The sequence below is a fragment of the Apium graveolens genome, chromosome 1 (genome assembly GCF_009905375.1).
Source record: "Apium graveolens cultivar Ventura chromosome 1, ASM990537v1, whole genome shotgun sequence".
In the NCBI taxonomy this organism is placed as follows: Eukaryota; Viridiplantae; Streptophyta; class Magnoliopsida; order Apiales; family Apiaceae; genus Apium; species Apium graveolens.
In genome coordinates this window covers 16,609,515-16,634,573 of record NC_133647.1, presented here as the reverse complement: position 1 = coordinate 16,634,573, position 25,059 = coordinate 16,609,515, and the positions used below count along the sequence as shown (strand labels likewise).

The following is a 25,059-nucleotide window of genomic DNA, read 5'->3' as shown; positions in this document are numbered from 1 at the left end:
TCCGTTTATATGGCCTTGGATTAACACATCCTGCATTGGTTTCAAAGTTTAGTGCAATCATCCCTAGATGATATACAACAACTCCCAGCATCTTCAGAATTGTCTCATTGCCACCCTTTCTCCTCCGCTCTTGCAATAGGACCCAAGTCTTGGAGACCTTGATTTAATTATACTGCTGCAAGGCCAAGTATCGGTTTTTACTGGAACAATTTAACAAATCCGATTCTATACCCACACCCATATCTATATCATGACTCTGGATTGTATGACTACTAGTCATTTAATTTAGCTTTTATCTAAGAATCAATATCAATTTATTTATTTTTTGTATTTTCATTGCTACTAAAAGTAAAACTCCAAACTTATTAGTATAACAGCACGTACAACAACTCATGAACTTAAATGCAAACCTATTTAGGAGCTCTTAATGTCATCAGACATGTTATAATAATGGAGTAAAACTGGGCAAATTATATGCTCTGAATCCTGATACATTGTCATTTATGTATGATCTAAGATAAAAAGAAGAAAATTAAAAATGGATGCAAGATGTAATCTTTATCTAGCTGGAGAGTAGAGTTGATTTGCCAGTAAAGCTGCTACTGTTTATGTTTGTAACATCTACATAATCTGATCCTTTAATTTAAAAAATATGAACACAAAAAGGAGGCAATGTCAGGATGTGACTTGATCGGAACCCATGTATCATCAGCCCAGTCCCTTGATGCTTTTAAATCTTTTTGTACACCACTTGGGTCAGTCGTTGCTATCACAATTATACTGCCATTACCTTCTTGTGTTGGAACATTGTGGAGATCTAAGGATCAGGAAGTCTCTTGATCTGTACAGACAAAACATATTAACAGAGAAACTCTCCACAGTATAAAGTAATAAAACGGTTAAGTCAATTACAGGAGAAATATTTATAAATTTGTAAGGAGGATACTTTAAATGGACCCTTCTTATTGTACTATGCTAAACCATAAATGAGATATAAATATCATAGGAGATAACTTAATCTTAGACCCAATTACTGCACCATTATAAGTTACCTCAATTAGCACCAAATACATGATAAATTATAATCAACATATTAGGAGGAAGAAACGGTACTAGATTTCCAGATTAAATACATGGAAATATTACGTACTTATTGTTATTTGGACAAAATCTTTCGGACAGTAGAGAGGAAATGCATGAAAGAATACTAAACCTCCGAGCATTGTATGAGTAACAAATCTTCAGACAATCAGCTGATGCACGTTCTGGAGATGCGTTACTCCTCTAGCACATTGTGCAAGAGATTCAAAAAAATTTGCACTCTACGCACATTCTAAAAATATGTGTTTAATGTGGCAAAAGGGCCTCCTTCCCCATCTTTAGTATTTTCGCCAATTTGTTCAAAAGATGGTATTTAGGTCAATTTCTCGTAAGTAATATAGTTACTTACATTATTCAAGTAATAATAACATACTAACTAAACAGTACTCAACATTTAACAATGACACAGACTACAGAAATATTTTTGGTTGTATCGATTAAACCCTCCCCACAAGATAAACATGATATTTATCTACAAATTCCAGTACAATAAAATTTATATAAGCATCCAAAAGAAAAAACCTCAGTAAACTTAGGAAGCTATAACACCCAAAACCTAAAATCACGACAACTTTTACAATTATCAAAAAACATGAGCAGGATTAGTGATGTACACTTGTTGTGCATGTTGTGACCTCTTAAGACTAAACTACTGTAGACATCAAAGAAAATGAACTGGAAGGTACAATCTCAGACTCATTACATCATTACAATTTAGATCCAACAAATGTAAGGATAATCGATTAAAAGTAGAATACGCACAAACCTGATAATGAGGCAACTCATTTCTCAGTATTTTTCTTTCCAAAAGGTCAAGATATATAGGATACATGATTGAACCACTGAAGCAATAGGTTTGATGTGCTATTTAGAGCCTAGAAGAGGATTTATCTTACTAGATTTAGTAGCAACGGGAAGAGAAGGAATTGGTTGCTGACGAAGAGAAAATCTACAAATTTAATGAATACGGAGAGTTTCTAAACTGCTAGGCACATCTTTATCCATTTTATTGAAGAGCTTTTAGCTAGAGGAACATCTTTCCTTCTTTTATTTTTTCAATAAAAATTTAATTCGAGGCCATATTTAAGAGCTTGTGATTAGCAGGATGTATGATGTTAATATTTTTTATTCTGAACCTATTATTCATGATAAGATGCTGCCCAAACAATTGGTTTTCATCACATTAAAGCAGGAGTAATTATCTTCTCACCAGCGACTGGAGCCACTCCTTCACCACCTTCCGGTTTGTCCAGGTTTTCTGAATGTTAATGTCTTCGCTGGACCCGAAGACCTCTATATACTTTTCAGACACCGCATATCTATAATGCCGGTCATTCGTCTCAGTGCCAACAACAGCTAGCACTGGACTCGTAGAAGTAGACAGCAGGTAATAGTGGAGTACCCGCTGTCCCTTCTCCTCAGAGATTCTTTTCTCTATCCAAGCTTTATAGACATGAGTGTTTCCTGACATCCTAATGACAGACAGACAACAAAAAGGTAAGGAATCATATAGTTATGATATAATTGGTGAGCAAATCATAGATTACTATCCAAATCGGGCAAAAAAACAAACACATCTAGCAGGCCTTTGCTGCAAAAAAAGCTCGAGGGACTCCAACAGACCTATGTCAATCACAGTGACATACCAAAAATGTATTACATATTTACAGGTCTCAGAAAGATTAACAAAACGAATAAGCACATAGGTGCTTAACAATTCAATGCAGGAGATAAGTCATTTTAAACACTAGAAATGCATTGGGCTAGGTGACAACAAGTTCAAGATACGCAAAATGGCACCTTTCAGGATATTCTATGCTCGAGATGATAAAACAGAAAAGGAGAAAACTGTTAAAATATAATATAGAATGTAAAAATAAACAAACCGGAAATAAAATGCACTCTTAATCTCATATAAACGAGGTTAAATGTTTATTAATAGCAAAACTCATAAATTAAAGATGCTAAACTTGACTCTAGCTAATTTTTTTATATTGTTCTCCAATTTCTATATGTTTTATGTCAGAACAATTTATTAAATACATACAAGATAACACCATAAGCAAATGTAGACATTTTTTTTTCTTTTTTTGCTAATTATATTCAAAAATCATAAAATAGCGCAACCACAATTAGAATATCATATTTTAGGCTTTCTTTTATTCCCTAATTTAATATTCAATACGAAATCTATATATCAAATGAGAGAAATAAATGGGGCACCTGTATACCGTTAATACTCAATTCCTAAAGAACTTAGAGAAGAATGACCTAATTACCTATTACAGAACTGCAGCGACTCCTAAATTACTAATGCTTTTAGAGATCTGGAACTTAATGCCCATCAAGTACGCATAATTAGAAGAAGAAAAAAAGTCCTAAAAAAGTCCTAATCCACACAAACAAAATGTGTAGCTCAACCAGTGCATCTTTAAATGTGCATCCACTGTTTATAATACAAATACAAATTTTCATCAAATACATTACAAAAAAGAATTAAGTTTTATGCATAAGGCTAAAGCGTACCTAGTTGAAGTTGCGATTGATGAACGCGAGATCTGTACAACACCAAATTATATTTTTCAATTGTAGTTGTCGAGGTAGCCTAACTGATGGCAATCGAGAACAGATCTGGAAGGAAATGGACTTTTAAGGCAACAATGTTAGGTCTTAAAGAAGAAAGCTAACAAGAATGAAGGGATGCTGGACAGGGCTTTGGCTAGAGGAATAAGACAATTTTGAGGTTTAGAGTTTTGGAGTCGTATAAAGAGAGAGATTAGTTGTTTATGAGGTTTAGATGGTCTTAACCCGAGATTAGATAATAAAAAAATCCATATTATTATATTTTTCAAAAGACAATGGCTAATGACATTTTTAACCATTATTATCCAACAATGAGAATAAAATTAAGATGCAAAGATTCTATTGATATGTGACTTTTTTCCTAAAAAGTATAGGCATAATCACAAAATAAAATTAGTATACAAGATTATGCAATAAAAGTAATGAGATATTTATAATTATATTAAGATGCAAAGATGTTATTAATATTTGACTTCTTTATCTAAAAAGCATAGACATATTCATATAAAAAAATCAGCACACAAGATTATACAATTAAAATTGTAGCTTACGCATATTCTGTAGTAAGCATATTCATCTACCGTATTCAAATAAAAAAATTTGAAAACAAATTTTTTTATTAAAATTTCATCCATAAGGTTGATGTCTACCTAGTCGAAGTATATTGATGATAGATCAATCTATACAAGATAATATTAAGGATGTCTACCTAGTGAAGGCAGCCTAATTGATAGCGCGATTAAGGATATAAAAACATTGAACGGTTTAACGAGACAGTTCGAGATATTTCTAGTTAAAGAAGAAAGCAAATTGTTTATTATAAAATAAAAAGAAGAAAAAAGCAAATAAATATAAAAAAAGTGAAGGGATGTAGGTTGGGGGTTGGGGCTTCGGTTTGAGGAAGAAAGTTTTTTAGTTAAAAGTTTTGGAGTCATTCAAAGAGTGAGCTTACTGTTTATGAGGTATAAACGGTCTTAACCCAAAATTAGAAAGAAAAAATGTCATTTCATTATTTAAGAAAATAATAGTTGCTACGGACAATTTTCCTTTTTCTTCGGAAATCAATTTACAATAATGACATTATATTATTAAAAATAAGAATCAAAGATTCAATTAACATATGAATTTTTCCTAAAAAGAATGGAATAGGCATAATGACCGAATAAATTAAGTTCACAAGATTACAAATAACTATAATGGGATTATTGTAATATATGCTTCCTTTTCCCAAAAATAATAGGCATATTCATCTATAAAATTAGTAAACAAGATAAAAAAAAAATTGACCGAAAGTAATTTTTAATTTTAAATATAATATTATCAGAAGAACTATTATAGGAATATCCTCTTGGCGTCATTGAAATTGAAGGTAAAAGTTTAGTCAAAAAGAATCTTGTGATTATTGATCTATTGAGAAAGCACACCAGAAGTTTAAAAGGTTGAGTACTAGAATAGCGATGATACAAGTATTCGGTGGGGATAGTACGGAGATACGATGATTTGACAAAAAAAAAAGAGGGGATCCGAGTGCGGTAAAATTTGACATAATATATTATTAATATGTAAATATTGTTATATACTCCCTTTGGATTGTTAACAATTTTCATCAAAGAATGCCCAACCAATTCTCTACAATTCAAAACTTTCTAAAAATTGTATAGTTTAAATAGTTTAAAATTCAAATGGACCCACTACTTCCCACGAACCCCCACTATCTTTCTAATCAATTAATTAAATCTTAACATGTCCCACCACTTTACCCACTTATCTTACCCTTCATGGCTACTTTAGATATTGCCTAATCTACGTGCCCAATCCATTTGTAAACACATGGTTTGGGACGACCCTTTGGTCTTAAGAACTCAAGTTTGTATCATAAATTCATAGATGAAACTAGGAGATTCATTTAAAAAGGTTTAATAAATAATTCAAATAATCTTATACTCTATCTAGTATGGTTCAAATTGATAGTAACGATATTTTGAGTATTTTATCTATTCGATCAAATCACTAAACATGTTATATCCTAATAAATATTATATTACTCATAAGCTAAAGTGTTACGGTACAACATCGTCTGTCATATTATTGACTAAAGTACAACATCCGCATCAATCTCTAGATTTATTTAATAACCCTCCCTTAGGCTTAATTCTGCAAGCTTGTATGTTTACTCGCTTACTTTTCTTGCACCGCTTGTGTAAACTTTGCATTGCATAAACCCCAAAGAGACTTGTGTCTATTAACTTAAGTATCAATGATATTATACACTTGACATTCAGATATCTCTCTTATGTAAATTAAGTATGACATAAGCCAAAAAAAGTATTTTAACTAAGATAGGTTATATACTTATATTGAATGTTTATATTGCAAATACAATTAGAATATAATTTTTCTTTGTTTTCAGGCATGGAAGAGAAAGATATCTAATATAAAGGGAAACTAAGTAGTTTGGTTTCATGAGGTCTTTTCATTGAAAGAGTAAAAGATGTTCAGAGTGGCTAGAGTGGCTTGCAGTGTGTTATGTTAGCGCACATACAATATGGGAAGCAACATGATGTATGGCATGTTTGGCAAATACTTATCGAAGAGTGTTTGTCGACCCAACTTATAACTCAAATAAACAACTTATAAGTTGTTTCTCAACTTATTTTGATTTTTCAGTTTTTTATTAAATTTTGTTTTAAAAATATATGTTTGTAAATGTTTTTCTAATTTAAAACTCATGAATTAAGATAATTGTATTTAAAAATTATTTATTTTAGTTCATTAAAATAAAAAAAATCTGACTTGTAAGTAAAATTATCCAAACATTTATATAACTTATAAATATTTATCTACTTATCACTTATAAGTCAATTATTCATTTTTAGTCATAAGTTACTTATTTTAAAATTTTCCAAACGGGCACGTAGTACCTTACATGCAGTATTATTATTATCCAACACCTTGGGAATATCTTTTCCAAATTTTATATTACCATTTAATTATGTAAAGTGAAACATTATGCATTTATTTTGAAGAAACTGACTTCTTATTTTCTCTTCTCTGAGCAAGAAATGAAGACATTATTGCGCCTATCTTATGCACAAGGAAAGAATAAAATGAAAATCAGGAATTACATAAACAAAGGAGAAAGAAAGGACTTAGGAGAGAATAACAAACAATAGAAAATGATGAAGTTTTTCGGAAAAATGAGGAAGATGGAGGATAGAGCATTCCTTTCCAATTTGGTAACTTAGATTCATATTGTGTTTTGAAGTAGCTTATTAAAATCTATAATCTTTTTTCCCCGAGTAAACAATAACTAGTTACGTGTTTACTCAACTTCCAATATCGGTTCACAATAGCTACCATCCTACCATTATTAGTACGCAGAGTAGACACACCTTTCCTGTCTTATTTAAGAGTTGTAATTTTTTTTTTAAAAATCTGTGTCCTACATCTTTTGTCCTTTATAAATGTTTTTGGTGCATTGCTTCAAAGGTATGATACTATCGGTAGAGATATAAAACAAGCTTCCACCTAAGCACAATTTATAACTTTCTAGCAAGCATATTGAGTAAGCCCCACAAACTTTCCTAAACTTGACAATTGTAGTTTAGATTTTAGAAAATGTAGTGACTAGTGAGATAAAGGATGAAAAGAATAAACATTGAGTATAACTCATTTCATTCTCTCCCGATTTCATTTCATCCAAGTGAAACAACCTAAGACTATGTCTTAGGTTTTAGTGTTTGCAAATAATCCAAATTCTTTTTGTAATTCAAAGAAGTCATTTTAGTGTTTGGGATTTTTGCTAAAAATAGTGCTATTGAAAAAATAATTTTTGCAAACATCAAATTATCGTTTGGTAATATTTTTAATATATTTGGAGGACCTGCTTTCATAAAAAAGCAAATTTGGACTTAATGCACTTTTCAAGAAAGCTACATTTAAATTTTACCAAATAATTTTACCTGCAAAATTGTTGTATTCAACAGCAATACCAAACATGACCCAAATCCAAAATTTCAAATTAAAATCAAGTTCTTAAAAAGACCATTAAGGTCTTCACAGATACCACAGAATCATATTGGCAATTTAAATTTTTCTTTGAGCCTTGAGATATGACTTACCTCAATTGTCAAGAAAGTTATCCTGTAGTTCATTAATTAACTTTGTCGACCATAGCTACTCGTTCGTAAATGTTCAAGACAGATGTGAAAGGAGGGGATAAACAGTATGTCTCTTGACAAAGGGATTTGGTCTAATGGTCATTCTTCTCTTGATCAAGTAGAGGCGCTTCCCTCCAGATAGCCCCAAATGTGTCTGAGCACACCTAGAAAAAAAATGTAACATGAGTTTGCTAGTATAGCATAGGTATTCGATCATTTTAAATCGTTTACGGTGAATATTATACCCTATTGTTCTTGCCAAGAACTGATCATTTGTTTCCTTGCGTCACAATGAACTACAAGATTGGGAATATTCATTAGAATCAGTAGGTATTCTAAATATTACATACTTCCCAGTTTTCTTTGCTTAACTTTCATTACTCTGTTGTGGAAAAAACTTTCTTCTAATGTGTATACTGCAAAACCATAACTCTTGTTCCGGGTACTACTATACTGTTTGAAAGGTTAATAGGTGAACTACAGATTTCAAATAATGCAAAGCATCACCACAAGTGAATACGACAGGCTCGCCAATTCAATTAGCACACACACTTATGTAAATATTTAAGTACTTACTCACGCGGCGAATCATGATTTACTGGATATTGTTTTGATTAAGCACATTCTCATTTATAAGAAGTTGCATATACAAGTGCAACAAGTTTATCTACTAAACTCACTTTGAATAATTACACATGGAAGGAAATTGCTATCAAAGACTAAATTTAAGGATTTACACTGTATTGCATAGCTTCACTACTTGCATGAACTCAAACTACAGGTCACATTGATGAAGTTTTCCTCGTTGCACGGAACTGTAAGGCAACCCATATAATGATCATAGCCAAACTCTTCTTCAGCCCGCCTTTAACAGTTTCTGGGATGCATGATGCCTTAAATACGATAACAGAACCACGAACCTCTTTCTTTCATATTGTCCCACATAAACAGCAAAGTGACACTTTCATGCATTTCTTCTTTTAAATCCTGGAAAGTGAATTGCAATAATATACCTATCTTATCTTAGAAACTGCTCTGGAGCAAACAACTTCGGGATGAGTCATGGAAAGGGTGTCTGTGTGTTTATATAGTTAATCGGACATCGAGTTTAGTTAATTAATGTAAAGGGATTCCACATAAGTTGTTATAAACGGAACGGTGGAATCAAAGAAAATTATATTCCGGGGAACAAGAAGATGACAAAATACAAATGTCTTGTTTTGGCAGAAAAGTACAAACAAAGTAATTTTACGCAACAAGAGTTAAACTTATAACTTGACAATCATCACAAAAAGAAACTATTTATTAGCAACGGATGATAATTAGTTAGTATCTAAACCTAGGTTTACATGGTTTCAAACTTCAACTGTATACAGAAATACTTACCTGGGTAAGTTGATTCGCCGGGAATGAATTCCGGCAACCCACCGTTGCTTTCCGACATCGGAAACCTAAATTGAAGGTTTAGAAAGATATTTATGCAAAAAGGTTTCTTTCAATCACGGTCCTTCACAGAACAAAGCCTTGTTTTTTGGAAGTCATGTTTCATTCAGCTTATTTATTATATTTTATTTTGCTGTTGCTGCGAATCATGTTTTACAAATAATCGCTATTTACTAAAGTTTTAATAAACGTGTTTTTGCATGATTTTTATTAAACTAATAATATTTATAAAATTTGTTTGATAAACAGATATGTTCTGCGGTATGTAATATTTTAATTATCGAACGTACATGAATTCAGGATTTAAAAAAATTATGACTCAATAAAAGTTATATACATCAATTATTATGTACTTTTTATACATGAAAAATAATCTCGTTTAACACAAATTTGCCTTGAATATATTTATAAATTTTTATGTTATTTTTAAATTTGACAAAAAGTGTCTGGCCAATTTTACACACTTTTCAGGATTTTAATTTTCAGAGCAAAATAGCTCTGAAAACAATAAATTATCCTCTCAATAATTTTTACTAGGATTTTTGATGTACATTCAGGAGGGCATTTTAGTCTTTACACATATTTTTTACTCTGGAAATTAAAAAGGTGCTCTGAAATTAACATTTTCCATAATTTATGCTACACTTAAATTATGCACTATTAGTTTTAGAAAGGTTAAAAATGATTAAGAAAAATCAGAGCAAATGGACAGGAATTACTAAATTGAGTAAAAACTATACCATTTTAATTTATGTTCGGAAATGAAAAAAGAAAGGAAACATTAAGAGTTAAATCTTAAATAGGCATTTATAAATATGACATATTAGCATTTGATTTGAGTTAATTATTTTTATTAAAATCAGGTATTTCAGTCTTGCCCGATCATCGAATCAAAAATTTGATTTTCAATTGCCATGCAGTCTGTCTCTCGCTTAACTCGTTCACTTGTATAGACTTCCTTTATTGTTTTTAATAAAAAATTAATATTAAAAAAATTAAGAAAATCATTAATAGAAAAAGTTTTCCCAAATTGGCTATAAAAAGATTAGGGAGATGACATCCTAATTAGGGCAAGTAGAACAAAACTCATGCACTTAATGTAAACCTATATGGGTTCTCTTGATGTCATCTCGGACATGTTAAGTTAACTAGGGAGTAAACATGGACAATTATATTTATGTATTACAATAGAAAATAAAGAAGATTACATGGAAATACAGGATCTAATCTATATAGTATATATTGTCAAGGTAACAAACTCCCCAACAAACTGCCGCCTGCAAACCTCTATTTGACTTTCTAGCCGGAGGGTTGAGTGGACTCACGACTAAAGTCGTCAACATCTTCATAATCCGACCCTTCATATCAAACATGTTAACATACAAAGGAGAGAATATCAGGATGAGACCTGATTAATACCCAAGCATCATCAACCCAGTCCCTTGATGCTCTTAAATCTTTTAGATGAAGAGTTAAGAACTTGCGGGGGCCTAAATTTGACAAAAACAAAAAAAAAACTTGATCAGACATATGTAGACTATGTTTTTTTGACAACAAATACATAGACTATGTAGCTATACTTATGATTCAACCTGTGAGCATACTGAACCTTCCATGGTACAAAAATACAAACATCGGTGACCTAGAAATCAAAAAATTTGTGAAGCGCTTACTAGGTTATATCTATTCATTTAATTAATTGCAGCGTATGATTACCGGTTTTTGCTTTACTATGTGTATAAAATACTTTTTACAATAAGAAATGTGATACGACAAATGTAAACTTAGCGTACCAGGTAAGAAGACATGATAACTGTCACTGCTGGAGAGAGACTCGACAGTAATTACAAAACCTTCCCACCATCCATTTTTCCACCATGCATCAACTGCAGCTCCAACCTCAAAAGTAGTAGGAGCTTCTTCTTCAGGGGGGCACGGGCGGATAGTAAGTCGACCAGTGTGTCTCAAGCTGAGCTCACCAGGAGGTGCAAGTCTTGGTGGAGGAATACAGTGCTACACATCATATAGTGTTCCCATCCCCATGTATAAAATAAAAAAAAAATTAGAAAAACAACCCATTGGTACAATTAAAAACATATCATTCACAAAATAACGATATACATGAAAACCGGATGTGCCTAGGACCAGGTTGGGCCTCACTGAACAGCAGGATTTTATCTTATGATGCATCAAGGACATTGTTAAATCAAAATATATAATTTAACTTGTCACTAAGGTCAGAAAGTTGTGACCATCCAAGAAATAAAGTGCACAATTTAATAGCACAGCTTGATCATTTAGCATTAATCATTTTATGCAACTTGTATTTTTGGGATAGAATTATTTACCTCTTGCTCAAAGTTGCCAGATACTTCTTCACACTTCCTGTCATTGCACTGGACTTTCCAAAATTTTTTATACATTTCCAAGATCTTGCACTTATACCAGAAGTCGTGCATCTTCTCATCTTTTGACAGAAATTCTATATGATCCCCAACCTTAAATGATGCCGGCTCCCTGGGCATAGGTTCCGGCATTTGTGCATCACCTTCATGGGTCTCAGCATTGTGCGGAACTAAGGATCAGAGAGTATGAAAAGGTAAAACGATTAGGTCAGTTAGATGAAGAAAATTTATAAATATGTATCGAAAATACCTTAAATGGACCCTTCTTATTGTACTATGTTAAGCCATATATGAGATATAAATAATCATAGTAATCTTAGACCCAAGTACTGCACCATGATACATCACTAAGCACCAAATATTTGATTACTTGGATTTTATTTGTGGGATAGATACATGGATTTTGTAATTTGGCCAAAATCTATCAGACAGTAGAAAAAAATTGTGAGAAAAAAATGCTAAACCTCCACGCATTGCGTGCAAATGAGTAACATTTCTTCAACATACGTATCAGCTGATGCACATTCTGGAGATGCATTACTCCTTTAGCGCATCGCGCGCATTTTAAAATATATGTTTAATGTGGCAAAAAGGGCATCCTTCCACAATTTCGATATTTTGAAATTCAAAATTTTGGATTTTGGTCAATTCTCTGAAGTCATGAAATTATTGAATTTTTTCAAGTAATAACAACAAACTAACTAAAGAATACTAGACAATAACACAAGACTCCAGAATTATATTTGGTTGTATCAATTTAATATTCCCCACAAGATAAACAGAATATTTAACTACTGATTCCAGAACAAAGAAATTTATATAAGGCACACTTGCTGGGCACCCTGTTACCGCTGAACTACTGTAGACATTAATGAAAATGAACTGGAAAGTACAATCTCAGAATTATTACATCAATACAATTTACATCCAACAAAAGTAAGGATAACCATTTAAAAGCAGAATACGCACAAACCTAATATACAGGCGACTCATTTCCCAGTATTTTTTTCTAAAAAAAGGTCACGGTTTATAGGGAATATCGAAATAGGGTTCTACCGGGAAACCATGGATTTTTGAGTTTTCGCCATTGGTTACTGGTTGAGCCACACACGATTGAACCGTTGATAGCAATAGGTTTAGACGTTTAGTGTGCCATTTTGGGCATAGAAAAGGATGCATATTACTAGATTTAGTGGCAATAGGAAGGAAAAGAATTGGTTGCAGACGGAGAGAGAATCTAATAATTAATGAAGATAGAGAGAGTTTTTTTAACTACATGGCACATCTATATTCATTTTTATTGAAAAGCTTTTAGTTAGTAGGCAAAACGTTTTTTCCTTATTATTTCTTCATTTAAAAAGATAATTCAAGACCACAAGAGCTTTTCGCTAGCAGGATGTATGATATTAATATTTCTATTCTCTGGCCCTAATATTCATGATACAATGGTGACCAATCAATTTGTTTTCAAACGCTTAATCACAAATGACACTGCAGATAGTTATCAAGTAAGGTAAAATTAAACAAATACTTTTATCACGTTACAGAAGGGATTCATACTTAAATTTGGGGGTGGAAGGTTATCCTTTCGCACCAATGAACTGAGCCACTCGAGCATAATGCTCCGCGATGTCCATTTTGTTTGTGCATTGATGGATGGGCTGGACCCGAAGACCTTTATATAGTTATCAGAAACCTCGTAACTAAAATGTCGGTCATTCTTCTCAGTCGCGACAACAGCAAGTAATGGCCTTTCAGAAGTAGATACAAGGTAAAAGTGGATTACACGGCGTCCCTTCGCCTCGGAGATTGTTCTCTCCGCCCAAGCCTCATAAGTACATTTGATTCCCGACATCTGATGACAAAAAAACTCAAAAAATCAAGATCATTGTATAAAATGCATTACTCAAACTTGTCTTCCTTCTTAAAAGAAATACTGAATTTAATCAAAAAGATAAACTTTTAACTGATTCACAGGGCTAATAGTAATTAAACAAATCTGTAAAACTGCCCCAGCCCAAAAACCGCACCAACAACAAAAGGGAAAAGGTCCAGAAGCATAGAAATGGGACATAATTAGAAAATAAATATTAGATTTACATGCTATCAGGTAAAACACTAACAAACGCAGCAATGTTTGCTGAAGAAAAAAAGACTTTTGGGACTCCGACACAGATTACATCAAAAGGGGTAATACTCCCAATGAAACAAACGATTGAGAAATTACGGCAATGAAATCAATTCAATTGAATATATATATAAAAGACATTTTAAAGTGGAACATTTAATAAACCTTACAAGATATTCATATTAACCAACTGTCTCGCCTTAAGGCAATTAAAGAAATTATGGCAGTGAAATCAATTCAATCGAATATATTTGGTAGAAATCAGAGATCCTCGAAAGATGAGTGCCCAAAAGTATACGAAACTATAATATTACACTAAAACTAGCAAACACATATCACTAATAGAATATCATAGATCTAAATAATTAAATCCAAAACAAGAGATCATCTCAAGAAGATCCCTAATCGAACCATCAATGCGAAGCAACAAAAGAAGGAAGTGGAATGATGATTCAAAATAACAGATTTAAGAAGGTATGGCGCAGCAAACAGGAGGGAGGGAGGGAGGGAGGGAGGGGGCGGGGGAGAGAGAGAGAGAGAGAGAGAGAGAGAGAGAGAGGGGGAGGGGGGGAGGGGGTGCGAGAGGGGGGGGAGGGAGGGAGCGGGAGCTGAAACGAGGCTAAAATCTTAGTAGCAACAAAATAAGATAGCAAAACTAATACTGCAAATTGGGGATTGAAGAAATCAATAAATCTCAGAAAAGTGGAAAACTATAACAGATCCATGTTAAATACTAACCTTGACTGCAACAAATTAAGGTGTGGAGAAAAGAGGAAAATCTGCCTATAGAATGAGGGCTGTTTAGGCTTCAAACTGAAGGACGGCTTGCACGAAAATAAGACCTAAAAAGGACCAACAAAAACAGCAGCTAAAACATATACTGTCGACATTTAATTTGGGATGTTAAACCACTGAATGCAGATGAGGTGGCATCTTATGGAGTTTTCTCAACTAAGATAAAAGAGTGACATACGATTGAGATAGAGAAGTAAAGAGGAGTGAGGAAGTCAAGAAGATTACGTTGTGCATCAGTAACATCTTTTGGATCTTTTCCAGAGCTGGCAAACAGCTCAATGTACGCTCTGCACAAAAAAACGAAAAAGAGAAAACCATTGAGATGTACAGAGAGACAATAGACTGTTTGAAAACAATATGTGCATTTATGCTCAGATAAACAAGGTTAGATGATTAGTATTAGCAAACTAATAACAACAAATTAACAAAACTGATAATTTACAATGCTATAGTTAACTTGAGCTAAATTTCTACTAAATATTATTCTACAAATTTCTTCAAGCTCATGTTTAACAAATTCATAAGAAAAAAATTAAGCAAGAAATAAATGGATCACCTATTACTGATGATCATCAATTTATAGTGAAATTAGATAACTTTTTATTCCTATTCATTAATTAAAAAAGTAATTGTTGCTTATGGCAATTTTCTTTCAACAGCAATGTTACAAAAATGAGGTTATTATGGTGATAAATCAAGATGCTAAGAATCTACTAATAAATAGCCCTCTTTTCCAAAAAAGAATGGTATAATTACATAATTAAACTAGTACGCAGGATTATACAATGCGTACCTTATAAAATCAAAAGACCAAACTTCCCAAAATAAGCAGGCTACAAATAATAGAATAAATATTATAAATATCAAGGCTCCACATTCTGTAAAACTGACCTCCCCACCCTAAAGAATTAAGTTTTAGAAGTAATGAACAATTAGTTACAATTTTAGAATACAAGTTTATAGAAATTATAACAAGATGAATAAGAACGTAATCACTAACAAAAAGGCCATTCCAATCTGGTGTAATAAATTTCCCTAAGCGCTTGCCTTGACTGGAAACAATTCCAAGGAATGCAGACAAGGACATTTAGACGTTTACCAAAAGGATTGAAAAATATTGGCGGTTTAGACTTTGATGTGACAACGGATTGCATAAAAATTAGATTAATAAGACCAAGGAATGAGATATATTCCGGGGACAGATTCAGTTTTGGTTCTGAAGTCATTTAACGTAGCCGAGGTGGTATCTTTTAGAGTTCTCTTACTGGAAAATCTTTCAAGTAAGATTACATAATGACATACAACTGCTAGAAGTAAAAATGAGAGAAGGTCAAACATCCAAAAGAGTACAAAATGCATAACATCTTCTGCGCAGCTGGAAAATATTTAGGCATATATTGTATATAAAAAACCATATGTTATAGATAAAGAATGAAACGGAGAAAACTCTTAAAACATAATGAGAGACAATAAATAAACTGAAAAGGAGATATGCACTTACCCTCACATAAACAAGGTCAGACATTTAGAAGTAGCAATTAAAAAATTAAAAAAAAATACTAGTAAATTATATTATTATACTCGCCTCGAGCTAAATTTCTATAAATTGCTTTATTATTATGTCTGGGGTATAACAATTATAAAATTACAGATCACAAAATTTAGACATTCTTATTTTTCATTTTCTTTTTTTCTTGAATTCAACAATTCTAAAACTGCAAGAACAATTTATAAAAAAGAATATTAGGATTAATACAAATAATTAACTAGAAATTCCATGACACATAATCAGTGTCAAAATGAAAAATCAAATAATTTAAAGTAATACTATATATGACAGGATATAAAGATTTGTAATCACCTAAATTTGAATTAATAAGGGAGAGAAAATAGATGGGCCACCTCTAAAAAATAAGAAAACTTTTGGTTTAAGGAAATTAGTCGCAAATTATATCTTCCTTAATTTCCAACAAAATATATGCCTTCAGTTCGTAATGGGATTGTTATTCAAGAGATTATTACAATAAAACTTAAATTGCAAAATTCTACTAAGAAACAACCCTCTTTCCCAAATAATTTCTTAATTATGAAATATATGTTTATGTTCTACAAAGAGTTGTACCAAATAAATATATAATACATAAATCTGGGGGGGTGGGAATTTAGAATGACAAAAACAAATTAAATTCAAGAAACATAAAATAAAAATCGCATACATTCAATTTAAATTAATAAGTTGTCAAGCAGAGCCCCTTGATGTAAATGTGGAATATTTACTATAATCGCTTCTACTTCAGTTTGCTAGTTGATAAATAACATTGTCGCTGTGATACAACATGATTGATTTGTTGATCAACTAAAAAATCGTCACATATACTAGTAAATTGAACAGGTACTTCATATTTCATTAGAGATAACTCATAGATAAAATTACAGCATTCAACTGTTTTCTTAGGCCATTTGTTTAACTTTTTGGTCTATTTGTACATCTTCATCTCATGTGCCCAACACGTAGTTAAAATGTAAAATCTTGACAAAGCATTTGGCACGATGAACACTGAACATCTTTTAAACATAAGAGTTAAAGTCCTTAAAGACAGATGAGTATTTAAAATTAATTTGGCCAAAAATTGTCCAGTGTTCCAGCCAATCAAATACTGCACATTTTTGCGCCACAATTTAAGTATAGAACCTAGCAGGAAATGCTATTACTTCATAACATCATAACTTTACAATTTGGTATTTCTCTAACACACTATGTTAAATTAAAAATGCTCACAAACTTGTAGGTTCTGGAAAATTAATATGGGCAACTAACATTAAAAAACATTATTTATGTGTAAACAATATATACACAATTATTAGACTTAAAAATGAAGCAAAAAGTATAACTCTTTAAGCCAAAATCTCGAATAGAATAATTTCTTGCCGCAATCGCTTAAGATGAACCAAAATACAAATGAATAAATGAATTTTGAGACGAGATGGAAGTTTAATTGTAAGTATTAGTTTAGGATATCTACTACATTCTGAATAATTTTATGTTGAGAAATAAAAGTAAGATTTTAGAAAGGACAAAATAGATGTTGATTGCAATTTTAAGTTAGGTAAAAACTTGTCGAATTTGAAAAGGTATATACCTGAAAATATGAGCAAACACACATAGAGTAACTTATAGTACCATATACTTGCTCCTTTAGCCTTTGAACTTCCACGCTAAGTGTTATGGTTTGGTTTAGTTTTTATTTATAGAAGTGGATTAACAGAAAAAAAAATTACCTAACAGTTGGAGCCCTTTCAGTTAGGAACTGCAGCAGTAGTGTAGTAGAAGTAGTAGTAAAGGTTGTTTAAATTCATCTATTTCAGAAGTAAGTTAGAATTCATTTGTCTATAGATAGTTGTGAGGATCTTGAATCTCCGTTTGTGCATTAATATATGAGAAGGAAACTTTTTTCCGCCACCCTCTTTCTTTTTCTCTGAAATTCTCTGTTGTTTTTCTCTCTCTATCTTTTCATGCAAGTTAGCTCCAATCCATCTCTCTCCTTCTTTGAACTACCTATCTCTGCTCTATCTCTATCTCGCAGCTATATCTCTAATTCTGCCCTAATCTCTTTGGTTTTTATCTTAAATCTGTTATTTCTACTTGTTTCTTTGCTGTTTCTGCATTTTTCATCATTTAAACATACAAAAACACACAAAACAATCAAATATACATTTCAGGAACAAGCAGTTCCTGACAATTTCCCACCTCTCGTTGTATAAAAACTACTACTCCTACATAAGTGAAGCCTCAAGCCACATAAAAAATTATTTAAACAATAATAAAATTAAATGCTTACACGAAAAAAATATCTAGTCTTAAAAATCAAAACAGTAATAGAGAAAGAAAATGTTACCATTATATCATCGGACCTAGTCTCATGGCAGTGTAGTAGTTACAGCTTCATCTTCATCTTAACAAGAAATTAAGCTATTCAAAATATTAGTAGCTACCAAGAACAGCGATTTCTGTTTTCTTGACATTATTTAATTCAATATTACATTTTTCCTCCAACCTCCACTGTTGCTCCCTGGCATTGATTAACGTAACTCACCTTTTAAAACGTGATAGCAAAAGGTGAAAACATTAACAGAGAAGAGAGAGAGAGAGATAGAGAGAGAGAGAGAGAAACAAATTGAGTGCGTAAATTAGAAATTTTGAACAAAAACAAGAATGGTAAGACTCTGTAGCAACTAGCAATGTCTAATACAGTTTTGAATTCATTTCAAAGATAGGCCTTGGTAGGTTAATAAATTGATCTTTCTCAGTTACATATTTAAGGAGAGGGTGTTAGAGAAGGGGGAGAAAACAATTGAAGGAAAAATCCTCGTAATCAAGTAGAAGAGTATTAATCGGATTGGTTAAATACTTTCGGCGTAACTGAACTCTCTTGTTCACTTAAAGGCAAAAAAAAATATTCTTTATTAAAAAAATATAAATCCTAAAGTTCCTAACCAAGTAAAAAATACAGTAGAATACCTCTAATCAGATACATATTGTAATAATATTTGCCTTCAAAAAAGACATAAAACATGCCTAAATAATGATTACAGAATTTTTATAAGCTGCTTATCAAAAAATAATAGATAAAACTAAAACTATCTTTATGGGCTCTAATATGAGGTGAGGGCCTAGGCAATAGCCTAATTTGCCTAATACAGTAATACTTGGTAGTCTCGTATTATAACTTAATACTTCATTCTTTTAGGTGTAGTTTCTTATGTTCTACATTAAATCGTGAATTCTTCTGTCACCAACACCCAAATGTAATTTGTTACAGTGTCATATAAATAAACTATATTAATAGGATTTATAAATGAACCTTTCTTATATTCCATCATTTCATTTAGCTCAACTTTCCTTACTCTGTTGTTTATTATAATTATCATTCTGTTTCGTTGCCAACACTACTCATTGCATAAACGAATACTTTACGGATACGAACTACCACCAGTAATTTTTTTCTTTATACGATTTTTACAAATCATTATAAACAATTAACGTACATAGTAATTCAATCAATGAAACTCGGAAACTATATAAAATTTAAGGGGTTAAATATCAAATTGGCCACTCAATAAACTTCGATATCTCAAATTCACCACTGAAAAATTCAGGGTCTCGTTTAAAACACATTAAAAGACACAAATATCATTCGTACCACTACGTCCTGAAACTAACGGATAGTTTACTGACGCCGTTTGCCACGTCAACATAACGGCTAGTTGAGACAAATCAGCACCCAGCTGGCTCCTACATGTCTCCAAGTCAGATATAACGAGCATATTCCCCTCACCCCAGCTATATATATATTCCCCTCATCCGTTTTGCACACATATATATAGCTGGGGTGAGGGGGAATATGCCCGTTATATCTGACTTGGAGACATGTAGGAGCCAGCTGGGTGCTGATTTGTCTCAACTAGCCAAAACGGCGTCAGTAAACTGTCCGTTAGTTAGTTTCAGGACATAGTGGTACAGATGATATTTATGTCTTTTAATGTGTTTTAAATGAGATCCCGAATTTTTCAGTGGTGAATTTGAGATATCGAAGTTTATCGAGTGGCCAATTTGATATTTAACCCAAAATTTAAGTGAACTATGCAATATAATATCGGAAAAACAACAGCAGCCAATGGACATTAATATTAACAAAAGGTCGAGAGTTCAAGTCTGAGTAGAGACAAGTATGTGCATTCATCACAACTGAATATTAAAGTTACCTACAAATTAAACATATATAAGTGTGTGTGTGTGTATACTTACATATTCCAGCAGCATATGCTTCATCTTCACCGGAAGGAATTGTTCCGCCGGAGTTGATTTCCGGCACGCCACCGCTATTCTCCGACATCGAAACCCTAAAAACGCACAAACTTTGCACGCTTACGATTCCTTCTGTTTAATTTCAAAATTTTTTTGCACGCTTTATTTTCCTTTTAATTTTGGAACCAATTTACTTCCCTTTCTATATCCCGTCTTCTCCTTTTTTTACGAGTAAATTGATTTACTTCCCTTTCTATATTCGGAAGGGGCACTTTATAAATATTATCTATTTTAATCAAAAAAATTAATGATATTATCATATAGATAAATTAATTAAATTTTAATTCATGTATAATTATTATACATAAATTTAATTTAAAATAAAAATTAAATATATTTACTAATTATTATTTTAATATTATAATTCTTATGAGGTATAAATATTAAATATTATGTTTTAAGTAATCACGCTAGTAGGGAAGATACTTAAACCTTTTTAAAGTAATAGGGTCGATAATAAGAAAAAATATTACTTTAACGAGTTAATTACTTTATCGGGAGTAAAAATACATTGTGTCCATTATGCTGGGACCGGAGAAAAATATTATTTTAGCGAGTTTATTAATTTATCAATTATTATTTCATTGAGATTTAACTGTAGAGTGCTTTAATATTGGTTCAAATAGTAAAATGTTATAGTTGTTGCTAAATATAGAATCAATTATAAATGTTGATATTTTCCTCGCATTGTAATAAGTAAAAAACCCATTTGTGGTACATTCGCAACAGAGGACATCAAATCTGGTATGTGAAAACATTTTTGTTTGTGGTTTATATTTATTCATTTTATATGTGTGCGTGCCGTTTTATTTTATTGTAGATGGGATGTGCTTCCGTGCAAACAATTTTCATATGATACTAATGTGTAAAATGTATTGCATTTGCATGTGGTTCAAATTTAATGGATGTTAGGATCCAATTTGTAAAATTAAGATTTAAGCAGGGTTTGATTATGGTTTCTAAAATCTTTAAATTCAATTTGTGAAATAGTTGTTGATAAAGAAATGGATAGGCTAAAAAAGGACCCAAGTTTGCTGTAATCAAGAAAATTGTCACTTCAATACAAAATATGTTAATCCTAGGAAAGACAATTAATCATACATATCTGGAAGTTTACACGACCCTAAGCCATCGAAACTCACCTCATCTGTATTATCTCATCCGTATTGAATGGTGAATGTAAAAGGGAGCAAAGTGAACACTGCATAAACGAGAAGATACAACAAATGGACATTACTAAATCATTCGGATTAAAATATCAGAGAGATGGATTGGGTTGCAGTTACAACACCGGGTATGGATATGTCGATTATGCACGAAAGTAATATATATGACTTATATCGGGTCGGGTAATTTTGGTATTGCGAGGGTTATGAGAGATTAACAAACCAAAAAGTCAATTCGGATGGACAAAGCGAGTCAGGTTTGGATCAGTCAATATATTGTCCATTCCTCTGTTTATTTTGCAGTAAAAAGTATATGGGTTGTGTGTATTGACTCCACAATCCCATGTATAATTCGATTGTAGAATCTCAAGTATAACTTCCTTTATTTCAGTTATTGTTATATTATTATTTTTGTATTCTCTTGGCTGCATATTTTCAAACCCTATTACCTGTGTAAGTTATTTACGTGTTCTTTATCCTCTTTAGTTTAAGTGAGATTTTGTGAATCTTTTAATTGGCCAATTTTGTAACATGATTTTCATGTCTCACTATTGTTTTACCTAACGATACTTTACATAGTTGTAATTGTCACTTATAGCATGTGCCTTCGACAATGATATTTTTATAAAGACTTGTAATTCTTCTTCATGTGCTTTAGTTGTTTGATTAATTTTATATACAATTTACTTTGGTACCATGAGACTAATCTATTATATCTTAATGAGCACTAGTGAAGAGACCTAAAAATTTGTATTAAGAATGACATTTTTGTAAATATTTTGACCCATATTTTTGAAATTTGACCAGTGGGTCGACCCATTTTCATAAATCAACTAATTGCTATACAAATATGCAAAGATCCATGGACTATCCGTATTTTAAATGGTATTTATAATAAATAAAAAATCACTTTTCAATATTAAAAAGATCAAATATAATATTAAAATAGATTTGTTTTTATACTCAATCAATTACAGATCCACAAATCATGTCTTCAGTAATTCAAATTCAAAAATCATTACTACTTTCCTTGATAATTATTATCTTCTTCTTCTTTGTTACAAGCCATATCAATCAGAATCAAATTCAAAAATAAGAATCGATCTTGAATAATTTTGAATTGCTTTGCTATTGAATATCTGACATCTATTTCAAAATTAAATTTATATTCTTCTCATTATTTTATGTATATGTATAAAAGCCATGTATTTTATTAAATCGTTAGCATTACTCATTTAATTAGTATGTTTCTCGGATTTGTTTCAATCTTGATTTAATCGATTTAATTTTTGATGTTTCAGGAAGATAGACAATGGGTGATTTTTGTTGCCGGTGATATATTCTTCATTTTTGAATCTACTGAACAAAATGGGTAAGTTATTTTACATACTTTATGAAAGGAATATGTCCTAAGTCCAATCATGTATTAGGATTTAGGAATAACTCTTTATGTGATCTGTTTTGATTTCATTGATTTTAATAAAAGACTTGTTTTGTTTTTATTACGGGCTCTATCTATTTAAGTGTTTAAATAAGATATACCATAATTTAGAGTAAAGCTTTTTATGGATTATGATGAGATCATAATAGTGAGACCTAAAAGATGATAACTCTAAACTTAAATAGTTCTGCCCGCAAGGGTTGACTCAGTTGGTTAAAGAGAGGAAAACTAACCTCTTGGTCACAGGTTCGAATCCCACGGGAGGAGAATTTATGATTATGCCTCCTGAGCCAGAGCTTGTCGTTTAAATACGGTTTACCTTGGTTCACGTGGTTTGCAGGCTATTACGTGAACCCGTAGGGTTTACCCAGTGCGCACCCGAAGGGTAGCGGCTGCGGGTTACCTACGATAAAAAAAAACTTAAATAGTTCCTGGTCATAGGATTACTAACTGGTAATTAATAATCCGCAAAGATCGGTACATACTATGCTTGCTTCATTATGAAGGATGTCTGTTCTCATAGACATTTGTGTGGTGACACTATAGCTAGTATGTAGGTGCTTATTATAGAATAAGTTCACTGAACATGACTCGCACAGCTGAACAACTGATGGAGTTCACTCACGTGTCAGCAGTTGTTCACAAAGTGATAGTTGTACAAGTATCCTTAGACTTGAGGTCATCATAGTCATCTTGTGTACACTGAACTATGCTTTGGTTTAGTTCTTAGTCTCCAGGGACAATTATTAGGGCTCTACTTGGTATAGGAATTTGTACACGAAGATAGTGTATGATCAATAAAGGATCTACCCCTTCCAGTGAAGGAAGCGAATGTTCAAGGCTGATCCACTTATGCTAGTTCAGGAATCTCTGGCCAGAGTGAATGAAATTAGAAAGGAGTTTCTAATTTGCATAGAACTACACATAGTAAATGGTAAACAAGTGATTAAATTAGATAGGCTTGACACGAGATCCATGCCTTGTATTTAATCGGGACATTGTAGGGTAGAAGGAGTTTATTGTACGGTAACTATTCACAGAATAGGTTCTTGGTATTCTAAGCAGTGAATTCATATTATCCGGATAGTCGCGATATGCTGAGAAGTATCCCTTACGATGTAGAATAAATGTGATTAATTAATTAATCATATTTAATAAATTAGAGAATTTATATAAACAATGATAAAATAGTTTTATTATTATTTATTTCTACTACCGGCTTAATATTGAACCTACAGGGTCACACCATAAAAAGAGAATGATTTAATGGTGGAGGAATTAATTAATAATGGCTAATAATTATTTATTTGTGAAATAAATAATTAATTGGCCAATTTAATAATTGATTAAATGAGATTTAATTAATTATAAATTAATTAAGAAAAGTTCTTAATATTATTAATTAAGGATTTAATTTTTGGAAATTTAAATCAAGAGAGAGAATTATTTCTAAAGTGTTAAGAAAAAGGATTAATAATTAAAAGGTGTTTTGATTATTAATGAGAATAATAAATGGGATAATAATAATAATATTTATGGGAAATTTTCAGCTGAAAATTTTGCCTATAAATATACTATTATAGACCCTATTTTTATTTGAACCCCAAAAACCCAAAAAGTTTGGAAAACCCAATTCTCTCCACCTCCTTCCTCCTCCTTAACATCGTTTTCTTGGTGGATACCGGTGGAGTGCTTCACACTTGAGGAGCAACTGCTAAGGATCTCTGATCGTTGTCTCCGAATTATTTTAAAGGTTAGATTCGATCCCTCGAATTTTTATTCATGATCTGTATGCTTTTATTTGGATTTTATATGTGCGAAAGTGTTTTGCCATGCCTCCGCTGCATTTAAATTCCAACAATGGTATCAGAGCATAGGTTGTATGCATATAGATCTGTGGTAAAAATTTCAGAATTTTATGTGCTTGTATGAATTAATTATGATTTTTACAAGTTATATCATGGATTAATT

The 25,059-nt window shown here is 31.8% G+C and overlaps 2 protein-coding genes across 19 annotated transcripts; both read right to left on the bottom strand.

Annotated features, from left to right (window-relative positions):
- Positions 1-399: 399 nt before the first annotated feature.
- On the bottom strand, positions 400-9,385 carry LOC141661338 (uncharacterized). Of its 11 annotated transcripts, none has more exons than XR_012549929.1 (7): positions 9,231-9,385; positions 8,582-8,831; positions 8,090-8,140; positions 7,806-8,008; positions 3,628-3,732; positions 2,312-2,573; positions 400-841 (listed from the first exon to the last, which is right to left on the bottom strand). XR_012549929.1 is itself a non-coding variant. In XM_074468325.1 (7 exons), the coding sequence occupies exons 4-7, from the start codon at positions 7,836-7,838 to the stop codon at positions 818-820; spliced, it is 351 nt and encodes a 116-aa protein (XP_074324426.1). In that variant the 5' UTR covers positions 7,839-8,008; positions 8,090-8,140; positions 8,582-8,831; positions 9,231-9,385; the 3' UTR covers positions 400-817. The 11 variants fall into 11 exon arrangements, 8 of the variants coding, with proteins under 8 accessions (XP_074324426.1, XP_074324449.1, XP_074324434.1 ...); XM_074468325.1 differs by having other exon boundaries at positions 3,628-3,659; XM_074468348.1 differs by having other exon boundaries at positions 3,628-3,659; positions 7,806-7,998.
- Positions 9,386-10,381: 996 nt separating this feature from the next.
- LOC141661308 (uncharacterized) lies at positions 10,382-20,634 on the bottom strand. 8 transcript variants are annotated; one of them, XM_074468306.1, is made up of 9 exons: positions 20,422-20,634; positions 18,512-18,685; positions 15,409-15,448; positions 14,841-14,902; positions 14,559-14,662; positions 13,253-13,547; positions 11,636-11,862; positions 11,081-11,300; positions 10,382-10,777 (listed from the first exon to the last, which is right to left on the bottom strand). In XM_074468306.1, exons 6-9 carry the CDS (start codon positions 13,545-13,547, stop codon positions 10,662-10,664), a joined length of 858 nt encoding a protein of 285 aa, XP_074324407.1. In that variant the 5' UTR covers positions 14,559-14,662; positions 14,841-14,902; positions 15,409-15,448; positions 18,512-18,685; positions 20,422-20,634; the 3' UTR covers positions 10,382-10,661. The 8 variants fall into 8 exon arrangements, with proteins under 8 accessions (XP_074324407.1, XP_074324405.1, XP_074324421.1 ...); XM_074468304.1 differs by lacking the exon at positions 15,409-15,448; XM_074468320.1 differs by lacking the exons at positions 14,559-14,662; positions 15,409-15,448 and adding an exon at positions 10,880-10,929.
- Between the last annotated feature and the right edge of the window lie 4,425 nt (positions 20,635-25,059).